This window comes from Momordica charantia (genome assembly GCF_013281855.1).
Source record: "Momordica charantia cultivar OHB3-1 chromosome 9 unlocalized genomic scaffold, Mcharantia_2.0 BLBB01000009.1, whole genome shotgun sequence".
Lineage (NCBI taxonomy): Eukaryota > Viridiplantae > Streptophyta > Magnoliopsida > Cucurbitales > Cucurbitaceae > Momordica > Momordica charantia.
This window is the reverse complement of record NW_028275167.1, coordinates 12,009,281-12,023,467: the sequence shown is the minus strand read 5'-3', so window position 1 is coordinate 12,023,467 and position 14,187 is coordinate 12,009,281. Positions and strand designations below refer to the sequence as shown.

General features: G+C 36.4%; 2 protein-coding genes across 3 annotated transcripts; one reads left to right on the top strand and one right to left on the bottom strand.

Annotated features, from left to right (window-relative positions):
• Nucleotides 1–6,162: 6,162 nt before the first annotated feature.
• LOC111016989 (NADH dehydrogenase [ubiquinone] 1 beta subcomplex subunit 3-A) lies at nucleotides 6,163–7,916 on the bottom strand. 2 transcript variants are annotated; one of them, XM_022292610.1, is made up of 2 exons: nucleotides 7,583–7,910; nucleotides 6,163–6,389 (listed from the first exon to the last, which is right to left on the bottom strand). In XM_022292610.1, the coding sequence occupies exon 1, from the start codon at nucleotides 7,834–7,836 to the stop codon at nucleotides 7,603–7,605; it is 234 nt and encodes a 77-aa protein (XP_022148302.1). In that variant the 5' UTR covers nucleotides 7,837–7,910; the 3' UTR covers nucleotides 6,163–6,389; nucleotides 7,583–7,602. The 2 variants fall into 2 exon arrangements, with proteins under 2 accessions (XP_022148302.1, XP_087984471.1); XM_088128345.1 differs by having other exon boundaries at nucleotides 6,338–6,787; nucleotides 7,583–7,916.
• A 2,810-nt stretch (nucleotides 7,917–10,726) lies between these two features.
• Nucleotides 10,727–12,800, top strand: LOC148208962 (uncharacterized). The gene is made up of 2 exons (XM_088118156.1): nucleotides 10,727–10,931; nucleotides 12,425–12,800. Exons 1-2 carry the CDS (start codon nucleotides 10,810–10,812, stop codon nucleotides 12,558–12,560), a joined length of 258 nt encoding a protein of 85 aa, XP_087974282.1. The 5' UTR covers nucleotides 10,727–10,809; the 3' UTR covers nucleotides 12,561–12,800.
• The last annotated feature ends 1,387 nt before the right edge of the window (nucleotides 12,801–14,187 follow it).

Below are 14,187 nucleotides of genomic sequence, written 5' to 3'. Positions count from 1 at the left end.
CTAGGGATGATCAAGAGAGAGATGGAACTTTTCAAGTCAATATCTTCCAAGTAGAGCTTAAGGGAGGCGTTGCATTAAATGAACTCTAAGTTCATTTAAAGGAGCTGAAGTTGAAGTGGAGTTTAACTCAAGTTGCATTCAATAAAGCCAAGTTCAATTCAAGGAACTCAAGTTGCATTAAATGAACTTAAGTTGCATTAAATAAACTTAAGTTGCATTAAATGAACTTAAGTGCATCTCAAGCTTCATTTATTGCAAGTCATCCATCAATTAATGAAACTACACTTCAAACTACTTCAAGTGAAGCTTCATTTAGAATTGGGAGGTTAGAAAGACTTTGAAGGGTGACCAAGACTTCAATTCTCGGATTTAAACCTCTTTTTATTATATTTTCAGTTTTAAACATTTCATTTATGTGTTTTAAGTTACATTTTAGCTAGTGGATGTTATGGCCATCATGTAATTTGGAGTTACAACCTTTCAAATGCCTTTAGGTTACTTTTAGAGTTGTTTCGGAGTCTATAAATAGCCTAGTTTGTTTCCTTTGAGAGAGATTTTTGATGTTGAATGAAAGTTGTTATTTAGCTTCAAAAGCCTAGAACTTGTTTTTCTTTGCAATTCTTGAGTGTTAGATTTGCATGCTAGAATCATTCAAGAAGCCTTAATCAAGCTATCTTGTGGAGTGGTTCGAATCTTGAGTTTAGAAACAAGTTTTTTTACTCTTGATATTGATCATCAAGGTAAATTTGTTCCAACTTCTTCCTTGGGTTGACATCATCTCGATTTGGGGGTTTTAGCATTTGTGATCTAGGGGTTTGCATAACCATAAAGGTTCTTAGATCCAATTGGCTATTGTTTTCTTATCACATTCTCTTATATAATTTGAACATTTCAAATTATTTCATAATTCTTGATCCTCGTTTTACCCGTTCTGAATTAGCAAGGGGACTTAATGGACCTACAGATCAGAAGCTCTGACGATGCGAGATTAATCAGTCAAACTCATTAACCGAATTAATCAACATTCGTTAATGCGGGTCATTCTACTAAAGACCCGTAACTACACTCTTCTCACTGCAGAATACTTTCGTGTCCATGGATGTACGACCATTAATGGCAAGTCAATCCTTCACGAGTGCTTGTAACTCTAGTTGGGTCAAATTACTGTTTTACCTTTGAGTTACATATTGCTCCTTAAATATCACTGCTCCTCTAATGAACAACCCAGTTATAGTCCGACCAATAACCGGAAGTTTCTCTCAGGCCAGTGAGAGGATGAGGCCTCTTATTCAAGTCCCAGAGTCAACATGTAAGGGAACACTCATCTACTTTCCTAAATTTGAGAAGGAGTGAATTCCATCTTGCATAGTTATATTTCCAGCTCCCCACTCGGTCTCGTCCCCAAAATAGTAGAATTATTGAGTTGGCAAGCTGGGTCACTCTCACCCATACAAATCAAAGGACAATCCCTTATAGGCAGGAATATATAACTCTCTCAGGATTAAGATCGAGTTACATGGTCATCTTATAAGATAACAATCTATTGACTAACGGTGTTAGAGCCAATGATTAATTATTTCATGGTCCGGTCTTATACAAACTCATTGTATAGGATACCCCCACTCACATGTCTCTACATGAACGACTTGGATAAAGTTCTTTGTAACTATTAACAAAGCGGGCCTTATCCATGGTGTTACCAAGATAAAGTACCCAACATTATCCATGTACTATAGACCATTTAGGTTATTACTAGAACATTATTCACTTATATATCGAATATATACTGTATATATATTGTATATCAAATATATACTGTATATTAAATATATATCGTATATCAAATATATACTGTTCTAGTTACATTAAATAACATTGGATCTTAGTTTATTGGAATACGAATAATGCAAAGAAATAATAAATAACTTTTATTATTAATAAATAAAATATTTACAAATTATAAACTCACGAGCTCAGGACACTAAACCCAACAATCTCCTACTTGTACCTAATGTTTACATAAGGATTACAATAAACTAAGACATACAACATACCCAATGACATCTTCCACTTGCCCTAGACTAAATGATACATGTCTTGTAGACCTAGAATCTCTAGGTGACCCTTGAACACTTTAGCCGTGAGAGCCTTATTCACTGTCTAGGGTGATTGTGCATGTTTCTCTTCGACGCCCTATATTCCAGCAGCCTTTAGTCGTTCACTCAATCGTCATGATATTCCTCCTCTAAGTTTTATCGTAAGTTTGTTGGAGTTAAACAGATATACTCCTCAAATTTGGTTATTAACAAAACGCTCATGTGGTAGGTCTCACATTTATATATTTTTTAAAATACACCTGAAATTTAGGAAGACAAAAAATATTTTTATAAACTAAGTTTTCTACGCAAAATCAGAACAAAGATTTTACCTTCCTCGAATAGTCGAAGTGGGCAACGGTGACCGGTTATGGTCTATGGCGGGACGACCGAATTTGGTTTGGACAGTGCAATGTGTAGCAGGACGCCCGGATCTTGGCCAGTACAGATGGTGCAGTAGCAAAGAGGGTCGGATTTGTGTCAGAAGGAAAGACACGGCGATGGAACGACCAGATCTAGGTTGGGATGGTATGGTGTGGTGGCAGGAGGGTTGGGCAACGCGACGGCGGGTTGGGCGACGCGACGGCAAAGTGGGAAGCAAAGAGAGCGACGGATATGGATGGGGGCGGCAGCGTGAAGGGCACGTGAAAGAAATGGATGATTGGGGGCGGTAACATGAAGAGCGCGTGAAAGAAAGGGATGATTGGGACCAAACCTAATTTGTTAAAAATCAAATAAAGGTAAGTTGATTCCCTAATTATATTTACTCTCTTATTTGGAAATCTTCTATTTTAGATGGGTAAATTTCAAAATCTACCTCAACACAGCCTTATCAAATTTTTTTTAAAATCTACTTTCAAATTCGTAAAATCTTAAATTCCAAAAATTATGTATATAATATACCTAATTGGTTACAGGGGTATATTTCTCAAAACATTTTCTCAGTATTTTTTAAGAAAAAATCATTTAGCCATTATTTCAATATCTCATAAAGCTTGGCCATTTTTTAAAACATGTTATTAAATTTGGCCATTTCTGCAGTTGCCCCAAAATTAAAACCCTAAATTAATTGTGCCCATATGCCTGGTTGGACGGGTCAAATCACGCAGTTTGACCTGTCAACTCTTGGGTCGAGCCCTTTTATTTGGGTCATGGCTAAACTTCTTTTGGGTCAAGGGCCAAGCCCCCAACTGAATGAAATTCATGTATGAGTCAAGTCAACTTTCACGACAAGCGTAGAGCAGTGAATTAGAATTTCCAAAGTGGGGGTCGTGTGTTTTGAATTTATATATTGTATATATAGAGAGAGGTCAAGCTCACGAACTCTAGTTTGAGAGTGGTGGCCACATGGGTAAGATAAAGTCCTACCGACAAACAAGCTATAAAGAAATCTGTAGCTAAGGTTGAAGCGAGCCCTTCCAGATCACTATATATTAAGGCTTAGCTCGAAGAGGCTAACCATTGGACTCCTAGCTTCAGGTTAGCCCAAATCAAACCAAGGCCCTTAGGCCTAGGTATGGTCCAAGGGTCGAGCCCCATGGGTCAACTCATGGGCCTAGCTATAGGTCGAGGCCATGGGCGGAATCCCATGAGTCAAGTCTTATGGCCCAAGTCCCTGGGGTGAGCTCATCACAAATGGGCCTGTGCCCTTCAACTTGTTTCTTCTGGATCTCAGGAATTCAAAATTGGAATAGAAGGATATCTAAAAGATCTTTAGGTTTACTCCTTTATAAATAGAAGGAGAAGTCTCATATACTGTGTACACTACAAAAGTTCTAATTAACTTTCGTTATGCTTAACAGTAAAGCACCACACCGGTATGTATTATTTATTTCAATAGTAATAGTATTTGGTTTGTACATATTTTGCAATATTTAAGGGATTAATTACACCTCTTTTCTAAGCTTTGAAAGTGGTTAATCAAATTGAAAATTTGAGAGTGTGATTTTTATAATTTTTCGAAAAAGGAAAAGAAAAAGTAAATAATTCTTTTTTATTTTTTGTCGGTATGGATTAGAAAAAGAAGAATAGGACAAAAAAAAAAGGTCGTCGTTAGACCCCGCATAGAGTTAGAGTTTGAATACTTGGGGAAGAAGCAAAACAAGTCTATCACCACAAAGCTTGGGCGCCACGGTATCTCATTAGCAGCCAGCCCCCACTGTCTTACTGTATAAGAAGCCGCTTCCATCGGTGTCTTTGGGAGAATTCACAGAAAATTATACATCAGAAAATGAACTCAGTGTTTATATTTGTGGGGGGAGCCGTGTTCGGGTCGCTGCTGACCAGAGGCTTTCGGCGCTGCCACCACCTCCGCAGCCGCGGCACCCGAGCCCGAGATGCCGCTCGCAGCAACTTCACCAAGCAACCAAGTATGGACATTAGTGGGGCAGAAACGAAAGTGAACTAATGGCTTGTCTAGTGCTGTGTGGTTGATAGGACTTGAAACTTTTACTTTGTTCACTTTTGTGATATTATTGTTGTATGGTATTTTGCAATAAAAATGAGTGTAGAACCCTTTGTTTCTCAGCAATTTAATCTTTCGAAAAAGAACTATGATGTAGATTTAAACCTGCCCCAATCTTGAACCCGATTGCAATTTATCCCACATGAAAAGTAAAATTTGACATGTCACATACACATAATCCGTAAATGATACTATCAGCACGCCACGTAAATATTAAACTAATGGATTTAAAAGCAAAGACTTGTTAGATAATTAAAAGTTCAAGAATCTAGTATTAGACACTCGTTAAAGTTCTAGGACTAAACTACCTATAATTTTGTATCAACTCATGTTTCCAATTATTAATAAAGGTTTTAGGGCATCATATTCGTGTTTTATATGTCAACAAAACTAACGTACAATCTATTACATGAGGATGACATTATCGGTGTCCATGAATCAATAGAAACAAATTCAAGATACTTGTAGGAAAAGATTTTGATGATTCAAAAGGGAGTTTATTAACTCTTCCTAATTGGCATAAAGTCACAAAAAGAGGAACGAGAGAACACCCACAACCTGGTCAAGATATGATTAACATAAACCAATGAGATTTTCTCTAGAATCAGAATTAAATACAGAATTTCAACTTTGAACAAGTCAAGAGTAAGTGAAGGCTTAAATAAATAAAGGGAGAAAAAAGACAAATTATAAGAAACTCAGAAATAACCAAAAACACAAAATCAACTTCTTCACCCCTCTAAGCTGATTTCATCTAGTCCATATACCTATATACCTATCAAGTAAAAGGGAAAAAAAATCGTGAAAGACACGGTGGCCAAGGAAGGAAGCACAATTTGCTACAAACTCCCCCGCAACCGCCACGGTTCAAGTATAGGCAGCTGGTAATTTGTTGGTAGCTAGATAACTATGTTTCCTGAACAACAGCATTTTTTCCCAAAGCTAAGGGAGTTCTTGAACATTTAAAAGCCAGTTCAAGAGTGAGAAAGTTCACGGGTTCAAATACAGAGGGAAATAGGCCTTAAAGTCTGAAGCAAATGACACTATAATTTATCCCCAATAACCTTCCTGATTTCAAATAACTAGGCCTCATTCGATAACCACTTTGGTTCATGGTTTTCTGTTTTTAAAAATTACCCTTGATTTCTCACTGTTTTTTTTATTTTTTTTTGTACGTTTTTTCAAATTCCTTAAAACCACATTTGAACTCTTAGCCCAATTTCAAAAACCAAAACAAGCTTTTAAAAACTATTAGATTTTAAAACCAAAACAAGCTTTTAAAAACTATTAGATTTTAAAACCATTTTTAAAAAGTTATCAGACCATTTTTAAAAAGTGGATAACAAAACAAAGGAACACCTACTTAATTTTTAAAAACAGAAAACCAAAAACGAAATGGTTGTCAAACGGGGTCTAGATTATCCAACAATGTTTCAACTAAGCACCAATAAGCTTCCTGGAGGTTAAGCATACAAGACTACCTCAAGCAGCTAGATTTTCCAACTATGTTTCATCATTTTGCTAGACACTAGCTAACAGAAACATATCTGATAAAAGATCATTATAGGAAGTAGGAGCAATGATAATTAAAATAAAATGGAATGAAATAAAATCTTATCGCTAACTGTGAGCAAAATGCATTGCTAGAACCACTAAATTATAAAATTCAACATTTTAGTTCTGATGGAAATTTCAGTTCCAACCTCATCAAGTACATTTACAAGCTTCAAGCGCTTTGTCCAGCGAAAGTTTTCCTTTTATTGCACATAAAAAGGTAAAAGGGAATGAGTGCTATAAATCTCCAAACTTAGACAGCAGCAGGAATGCATCTGCAATAATCAAGATTAGCTTCTAGTCACATAAGTTGCACAGAATACAACATTCCAAACATATTAAGAGTGAAGAGGAAGCATGTTTAGAGTAGAACATCAGGGTAAAGTTGCACATTGTCATATAAATCTATACCCAGTTGACAATATCCAATAAAAATAAGTGCAATATGTTATCTGATAGATACGCCAGTGATCCCCCCTTCCAGCTCCAGACACAAGTATTGTTGGCCATATGACTTCTTTTCGATCTATGACTTTGTTGTTCGATGGCAGAGAAAATATAAATGCCTACATTTAAAGATATTATCTACATTCTAATTCTACTAGATGAATTTTTCAGTAGAAGTAAAGCATCAAAAGACCATTCTCCTGATCATCAGTGGGAGTTTCTCGCACTGCAAAGTAACAAAAATTTCAAATTGGTACTCTAGATAGCTCTTCCTGAGTTCCATCCTTTTAAGGTGGTTTAACAAATGTACACAATAGATAACCAATTCCTTCGTACAAAACTCCAAAACAGTAAAATGGCAGTTTTCATGACATCATAGCAATTGAGGACTCGTTTTGTTAACGTTGTTGTTTCTTCATTTCCAATAAAAAATGAATTGCATGACCCCAACATCCATACATTCTTTTTATTTATGTTTTGTAACAAATTAGAAATGGAAGCAAGATAAGATAAGAGAATCTTGTTTTGGTTGTTTCCAAAATTTCTATACAATTTTGAAAATGTTCCCGAAAAAATAGAAACAAGAAACATAGTTAGTTGCAAAATGCTTAGATTTCTTAAGAAATTGGAAACGAGAAACAAGATTGGGAACGTTACCGAATGGGCAGCTACATAGACACAAGCACCAAGCTCTATTTTTGGTTAACAACGAAGATATGAGGAAAACATAAATAATAAAATTGACAGAGTTGAAGCAATTGCCACACGGTTGGTTTACATTAGATATCAGATTGAGCCCACCAAAAATTAAGAATAGCTTTCATTCCTTCCCAGAAAACACCAACATGACCATCAAAGCTAATCAGTGAAAATTGATTGTTTATCATCTAATTTAGGAGTAAATACGAAAGACGGATATATAGCATGGAAAGATTAAATGGAAACAAAATGCCATAGATTTCTGCAGAATAATTGGAAAGCACACACACAAACGCATGGAAATTTATAAGGCAAAGTTGACCTGTAGAGATGATAGTGCAGTCAGTGGGTGGCGGAGGCGGAGGATGCGTCGGCGTGGTGGTGGTGGTGAGAGGAAGAGGGAGAATGGATGCGATTGTAGACTTGCTCGCCGACGAGGTAGATGCCGAAAGCGACGAGGGCGATGCCGAGGCCAGGAGTCGCGTGCCGGAACTGCTTTATCAGCATCGGATGCTTCCTCCACTCGTCTCTCCTCCTGAAGAACTCTCCCGTCGATCCCAGCGCCTTGTTCGCCATCGCCAAACTCTAATCTCTGATTTCCTTTTCCTTTCCCAAGATCCAAATGCTCGCTTCTTCTCTCCCTCGCTCTTCACTTTTCACTTCCTCGGCCACTACCCCAAATTACTTTATTACCCCTCCCTCGTCCTTTCTAAGAAACCTTTCTTTTTTCCTTTTACTTTTACTAGTTTTTATAATTTATATATTTACTATATATTTTTATTTTTCTCCGTCAAGATCATTGTCGAGGCTTCTATCCTAGGGGTATTAAACTCAGTGACTCAAACAACCCAACCAATCTTGGTTGGGTTGAAAAAGATTTCGATTTGGGTTAGGGTTGAAAAATATTTCGGTTTGGGTTGGATTATTTTTTTCTAGAACCAAAAATTCAATTTGATTTTTTATTTATGAAAATTTTGAAAGGCAATTAGAGGAGTGACTATTTAAATAGAAAAATGGTTTAAAGAATCCAATATAAATGGCTAACACAGAGTTATAGTTCAATGTTGGAATTTAATGTGGACAAATATATCATCCTATCAAAATAAGTAAAATTATCCTACCGTTACCCCTTAAATTTTATGGTAAAAATACTCTTGAAATAAATCTTTGCTACACTTTAATTTTAGAAATAAAATAGTGAGTCAAAATTTTAGAAATAAAATATGTTAAATGAATAGTTTGAAATAAAAAAGAATTAAGATGCAGAAGAATATGAAAAATGACCTTACAAAACATAAAATCAATGCATAAAAGTTGAAAATGAGTAAAAAAAAGATTGAAAAATCAAATATTATTTTTAAAATTATGGATGTGTAGCTACATTAGGAGACACGATAATTAATACCGTGACAATTAAAATTATGGAGGTGTAGCTTACGAATCGACTTCTTCTTCCCCAATTTCATTTTCTTGTAGCTTTGCCATCAATCTCGTGCGTTGTGTACATCCCTGCAGACATATATAGTGTAAATACGCGTATAGATAGAATAAATACAGCATAAGTAGAGAGACACACAATACTTAGATTTTTCTCGATCAATCTGGTTGCAAAAGATGGGATGAAAGTGTATGAATGTTTAGGTGACCCCCTTTTAAAGGCTTCTCCATTCCTCTCCGAACCTTGTCATAACTAATATTTATGTCATGCTTCTTCCGAACGTAATCAATTATGTCACGTGGACTACAATGTCTCCCGTTGTTCATGCTTAAACAGTATCTTCGCACATTCACCTATCATTGTTATTGTCGCTTGCCTATGGTCATTACGAATGACATCAATCGAACAAGTGTGTTTTGATAAACAATCCATAATCTACTGTCCCTATATTGAGAGGAGTGTATATACCACTTGCATGTTTCTTCGATGTATATTACAATCAGCTGTTTCTGGTTGAGTTTGACGGTTTTAAACTGAAAATCTCTTTTAATGCAATCGCATAAAGAGTCTTCTTCAATTTTTCCTTATTTTGAAAAACATAATTCTTCCAACGGGAAATTAGATGGAGCACAGTCAAAATTAATAGAGTCTATGAATTTCTTCCCCTGAGGTAAACTACGTTATGAGTGACCTTCGTACTTCCGCTGCCCCCATAGATGGTGTTATATACAGGGTCAGTATCAACAACTAGCAGCAGTCGCTACCTATGACATCAAACAAAAGTGATATGACTCACGCGACGTCCCTGTCTACTGATAGCCTCATAATGATTGACTTGCTCGCACCATTTTTGAACAAGGAAAGGCGCATAATTTTCTTTCATTTTGGAAAATGAAGATCTCTAGAGATGCATGCAATGAGTTGTTGTAGGACAAAATCAAATCGAATTGAAATGTGTCAAATCCTGAACCTTTGATAATTGTCATGCTCCTCCCAGTTTCCATCATGTAAAATCGTGGTTACGAGTGATTGTATACTATTCTTGCGTTGTTTGATTTAAATTCTCAAACAATGAAACCAAAATGATGATTTCAAAATAGTTACAAGGGAGTTCAAAATAGGTAGAGATTTTAGCGGTTTGACTATGTAGAGATTTTAGGGATCACGTGATTTCTGTTGAAAATCTGGATAGGTAAAATAGAGAAAGGAGGCGATGTCATACCATATAAATCTAGACATCAAATGTGGGTGGGGTAATATATAATTCTACCATTCCCATAATTTTCGGAAATACTAATTCGGCCATCATATATGGCCATTTTTCAAGACCAATTTATCATCTTTTTCTTAACTTAATAGCAAATAGCAAATGGAAATAATTTAGACGTTTGATCTTACTCTTTTTTTTGGTACAATATGTGGTGGTGGGGTTTCAAATTCATGACTTTTTGGTCAGAGATGTATGTCAATTACCATTGAGCTGTGTTTGATTTAACGATGTTTGATTTACTTAAATCAATTGATATTACATAATTGGATACATGAGCTGAGTAACCATGCATTCCATCATCAAGTCAATGACAAAAATGAACAAGCATTAGCAGATGAGTTTTATAATTGATTGAGTGTTGAGTTGTTGATGTTGCCTAGTTGATCTAATTTGATCCTGTTCATTGGCTTAATTAGTTTTGATATTTTAATTGCAATCCGAACTACTCCTTTAACTAGATTGCCTTCTAGCTCTTATTTATCATTTGAATTATTTGATTCATTGCTGTTCTTCAGATAATATTTATTTCTCCCTATCATCTAAAGTAGTAATTTCAACGTGGATTTATCTTGGAAATAAAAAACAAAAACTTTAAAAACTAAATTAGAAATAAGAAACGAGAAACGATAAATTAAAAAACACAAACGCGCGCAACAAAAAAAAAAAGGTTGAAGAGGAAATCCCCGTCTTGAAGGGTAGTTTAACTGAGGGGTAAGTTTGTAAATTGATATTAAAATAATGATAAAATAATTTTTTTATCTGTGGGGAGGGGAGGGGCTGAGGCTGAAGTTGAAGTTGAAGCGTAAGCGTAGAACCCTAAATCAAAGCCGGCAGTGAGCAAATGAAATCAGGTGCTTCTCCTTCTTCAGTGGAAGCTTCGACTTTGAGCAATGGAGGAGAAGGAGTCGCCTCGGCCCTATCTTCTTCCCATCGGTCTCCTCTCTTGCTTACTACACCACCCAGGTACTTTCTCCTTTCTCTCTCGCCTCGCCGCCGCCGGAATCGCCGACTGGATTCACTTTGTTGCTACCAAACCTTTACAGTTTTATAGTTTTCGATTCTATAACGGCCTCGAAAATGCAACTTCTTTCTGTTCATTTCACTCTGCATTGATTTTTCTAATTCAAAGTTTTTATTTCATATTTACAAATAATGCTTCAGTATTACGTGATGCTTGCCGTTGGGTTCTTTGAAATTATTTAGAATATGTAGTTAGATGGGAATTTGACAATCTTCGAGGACGTACACGGGTCATATCTGAGTAGTAAGTTTGGAGTGTGGCTCAAATGCTTCATTTTAGAAAACTAGCAGAGTTGATCTAGTAGTCGTTTACACAAATGAAAAAGTTTAACCTCATGGTGACCACCAAATGTTGTAGGGCCGAGCAAATTTTCTGTGACTCAATGTTTTGAAAGGCTTTTTGTGAGATTCAAACTTTTGGCCTTGATACTTATGCCTTCTTTTGACCATGAGAGGCAGCCTCGAGGTGAGATTTAAACCTTTAGCCTCGATTCTTATGCCTTCTTTGGACCATAAGAAGCCTCTTAGAGAAGAAACTTTTACACTGAGAATGCACTATGGCTCAAAGTCTTTATGTCCATGTAACGATTAGAAGGATAATATCAATTTGCTCTCTCCCTTCTAGAATATAAAAATTTCCTTATCTATGTAATGTCAATACATTATATGTTATAGTAATTTTACCTATTACTACTTTTATCACCTTGGCTTAGAAAAACTTTAAAGAATAAGTCAAATCCTATCCTATTAGTGATATTAGTCGAGGTATCCTATGAGATTAGTTGAGGTGCGCGTAAGCTGCCCCAAACACTTTTGGATATAAAAAAAAATCCTATCCTATTAGTGATAATAATAATTATGTTAAGAACAACAACCTTGAATAGGATTTGTTCTAGATATTCTCCTTCTGTGTCTTTGAGTTATGATGATTGTGTTAAGAATGACATTCTAAAATCTTCATTTAAAAAAGGTGACAACTATGGGCATGACTTTATTATTTTTTTCTTTTGATGTTTACAGTTTATTTATACTTGATTGTACATTTTTATGATTTGCATAATTTTTATTTATTTAAATTGAGGCTTATGCCTTGCTTCTTCTAGAGAAAAAGCTTTGAGGCTGCCTAAACATTGCCCATGATAATGAAAAATATGCTTCATTTTGCATCTTTGCCTATCATTTTTTTAAAACTCATCCTTTATTTTCAATTCTTTAACGATTGTAATGGGTGCCTGCAAGTATTTTTTTCCCTTCCTTTTTTGGTGTGTGTCCTCTCTTTTGCTTATGAAACATGGTTTTTGTCAAAAAAGAAAAAAAAAGGATCGAACTTCAATTTATTTAGGAACTTGTGCAATTCATTCTTTTTCTCTGCATTGAATTGCAAGTGTAAAAGTTGCAGCCTTCTTATATGATGTGTGTGATTGGTATGAGAGCAGGCAAGTAGTATCAATGTGGACTTGCTCAAAGCTCTGTGCTTTCTGCTTTGTTGCTGGGGTGGTTGTTGGTTACTCATTGAAGCGACAAGTCAAACGATGGGCTTCCAAGATGTTGAGGAGATTGAAAGATGACTGATATGTGATATGTCCATCCCCATATTTTGGTATGCCACTTTTATTCGTTGTAATCGATACAAATGAACTACTAACCATAGTTACTCAATTAGGAAAGATCGTGCCTCACTTTGTTCCAATTTTTGAGGAATTTAATCATTTAGTAAATGTTCCTTTCTCGTTGTTCATTTTTAAGAAAAATTCTCAAAACTCTGTATAAATTTTGGGTAACAACAAAATCTAGTATTTTTTTTTTGTTCTAGTTTCTTAAAGAAATATTAAATAAAAGCATTATTTTTATCATTCTCACTTATAATAAAAAAATGATAAAATAATGTTTTCATTTAAATTGGTTGATACACGATGCCACAGCACCGTGTGGGTAGGCCACCGTGTGGGTAGGCCATAGAGGTTGGCTGCGGACCTATGCAACTCAATATGAGATTTTCGTTCTATCGTGTCACCTAAATATGAGGGTCTGGTTTAGATGTCTTGACCTATGGGCTTGGGGGGTCAGCTTGCGGGCTTGAGAGATTGGCTTGGTCGCCTTAGCCCTCAGGCGTGAGTGGTTGGCTCAGTTGCTCCAGCCTGAGGGCTTTGCTTGGCTCGGTCGCCCTGGCGTCGCAGGCTCGGGTGGTCTCCTGCTAGATTTGAGATCTTACTCGCATGTTGCTTTTTATTCTTTGTCCATATATGTCTTCTTGACCTTACATGTTTGCCCTTGATCGTGAGCGGCTTTAGGCTACCAGAACGAATCCAGGAATCTGTATGTGTTGTGCTCGCGATGATGGTGGGAAACTGGCCACTTGATGTCAAAGTCTTCTTTCGAATACTCCTCCTATAGATGCCCATTAGCGTATTTGCGGGCATGCTTTTGCCTCTACCTTGACTCAACCCATGAAGAGTGACACTTGGAGGTGTTTGGTTACAGAGGCATTAGTGCTTTCGCAAGTAAGCTATTGGAGAGCTATAAGAGTATTAAAATGAACGTGTTAATGTCAAACAACTAGTTGACTCATCGAGTAGGGACAACACAGATAGGTTCTCGATTGTAGTGGGATTCGTTTTGATAACCCAAAGCTGCTCTCGATCAAGGGCAAACATGTGGGGTTGTTTAGATGTCCATGCACGAGTAGGTTGTTTTCAGTCACGATGGTCAGCTCGAATTGGTCTTTGGTTGGGAGAATGCAAATTGAGTTATAGAACATTATGGGCGCTGAAGAATGCTTGGGATTTGGCTCCGCTGAGACAAAAAAGAAGAAAAAAATGGTAAATAAGAGAGGAAGTGGTTTCGATAGATTAAGGGAAAGAATAACCACCTAGTTCCCTAAACTTGGTTGGAATCGGGAACACTTTGCCATTAGCGTCTTTAGTTAGCCAATGACCATTGACAAAGAACCAATGGTCTTTCCACTCTTTGACCGACAAAACCCATTTTATAAGTAGTTTTTTTCTCGAGCTAAGATAATGGAAGAATTCTCCTTCGAAATTGTGCTTCAAATGTGGAGAGACATGAATTCCCGAGTCGTGATCTCATCCTAACCCATAAACTCGTGTCACAACATATAACAATCGAGCAGTGTGCAACACCCATTGGGAGTTGAAAGAAGGCAGGAAATGCCTTATAGGCAAATTTTCGAGTCGAAAAT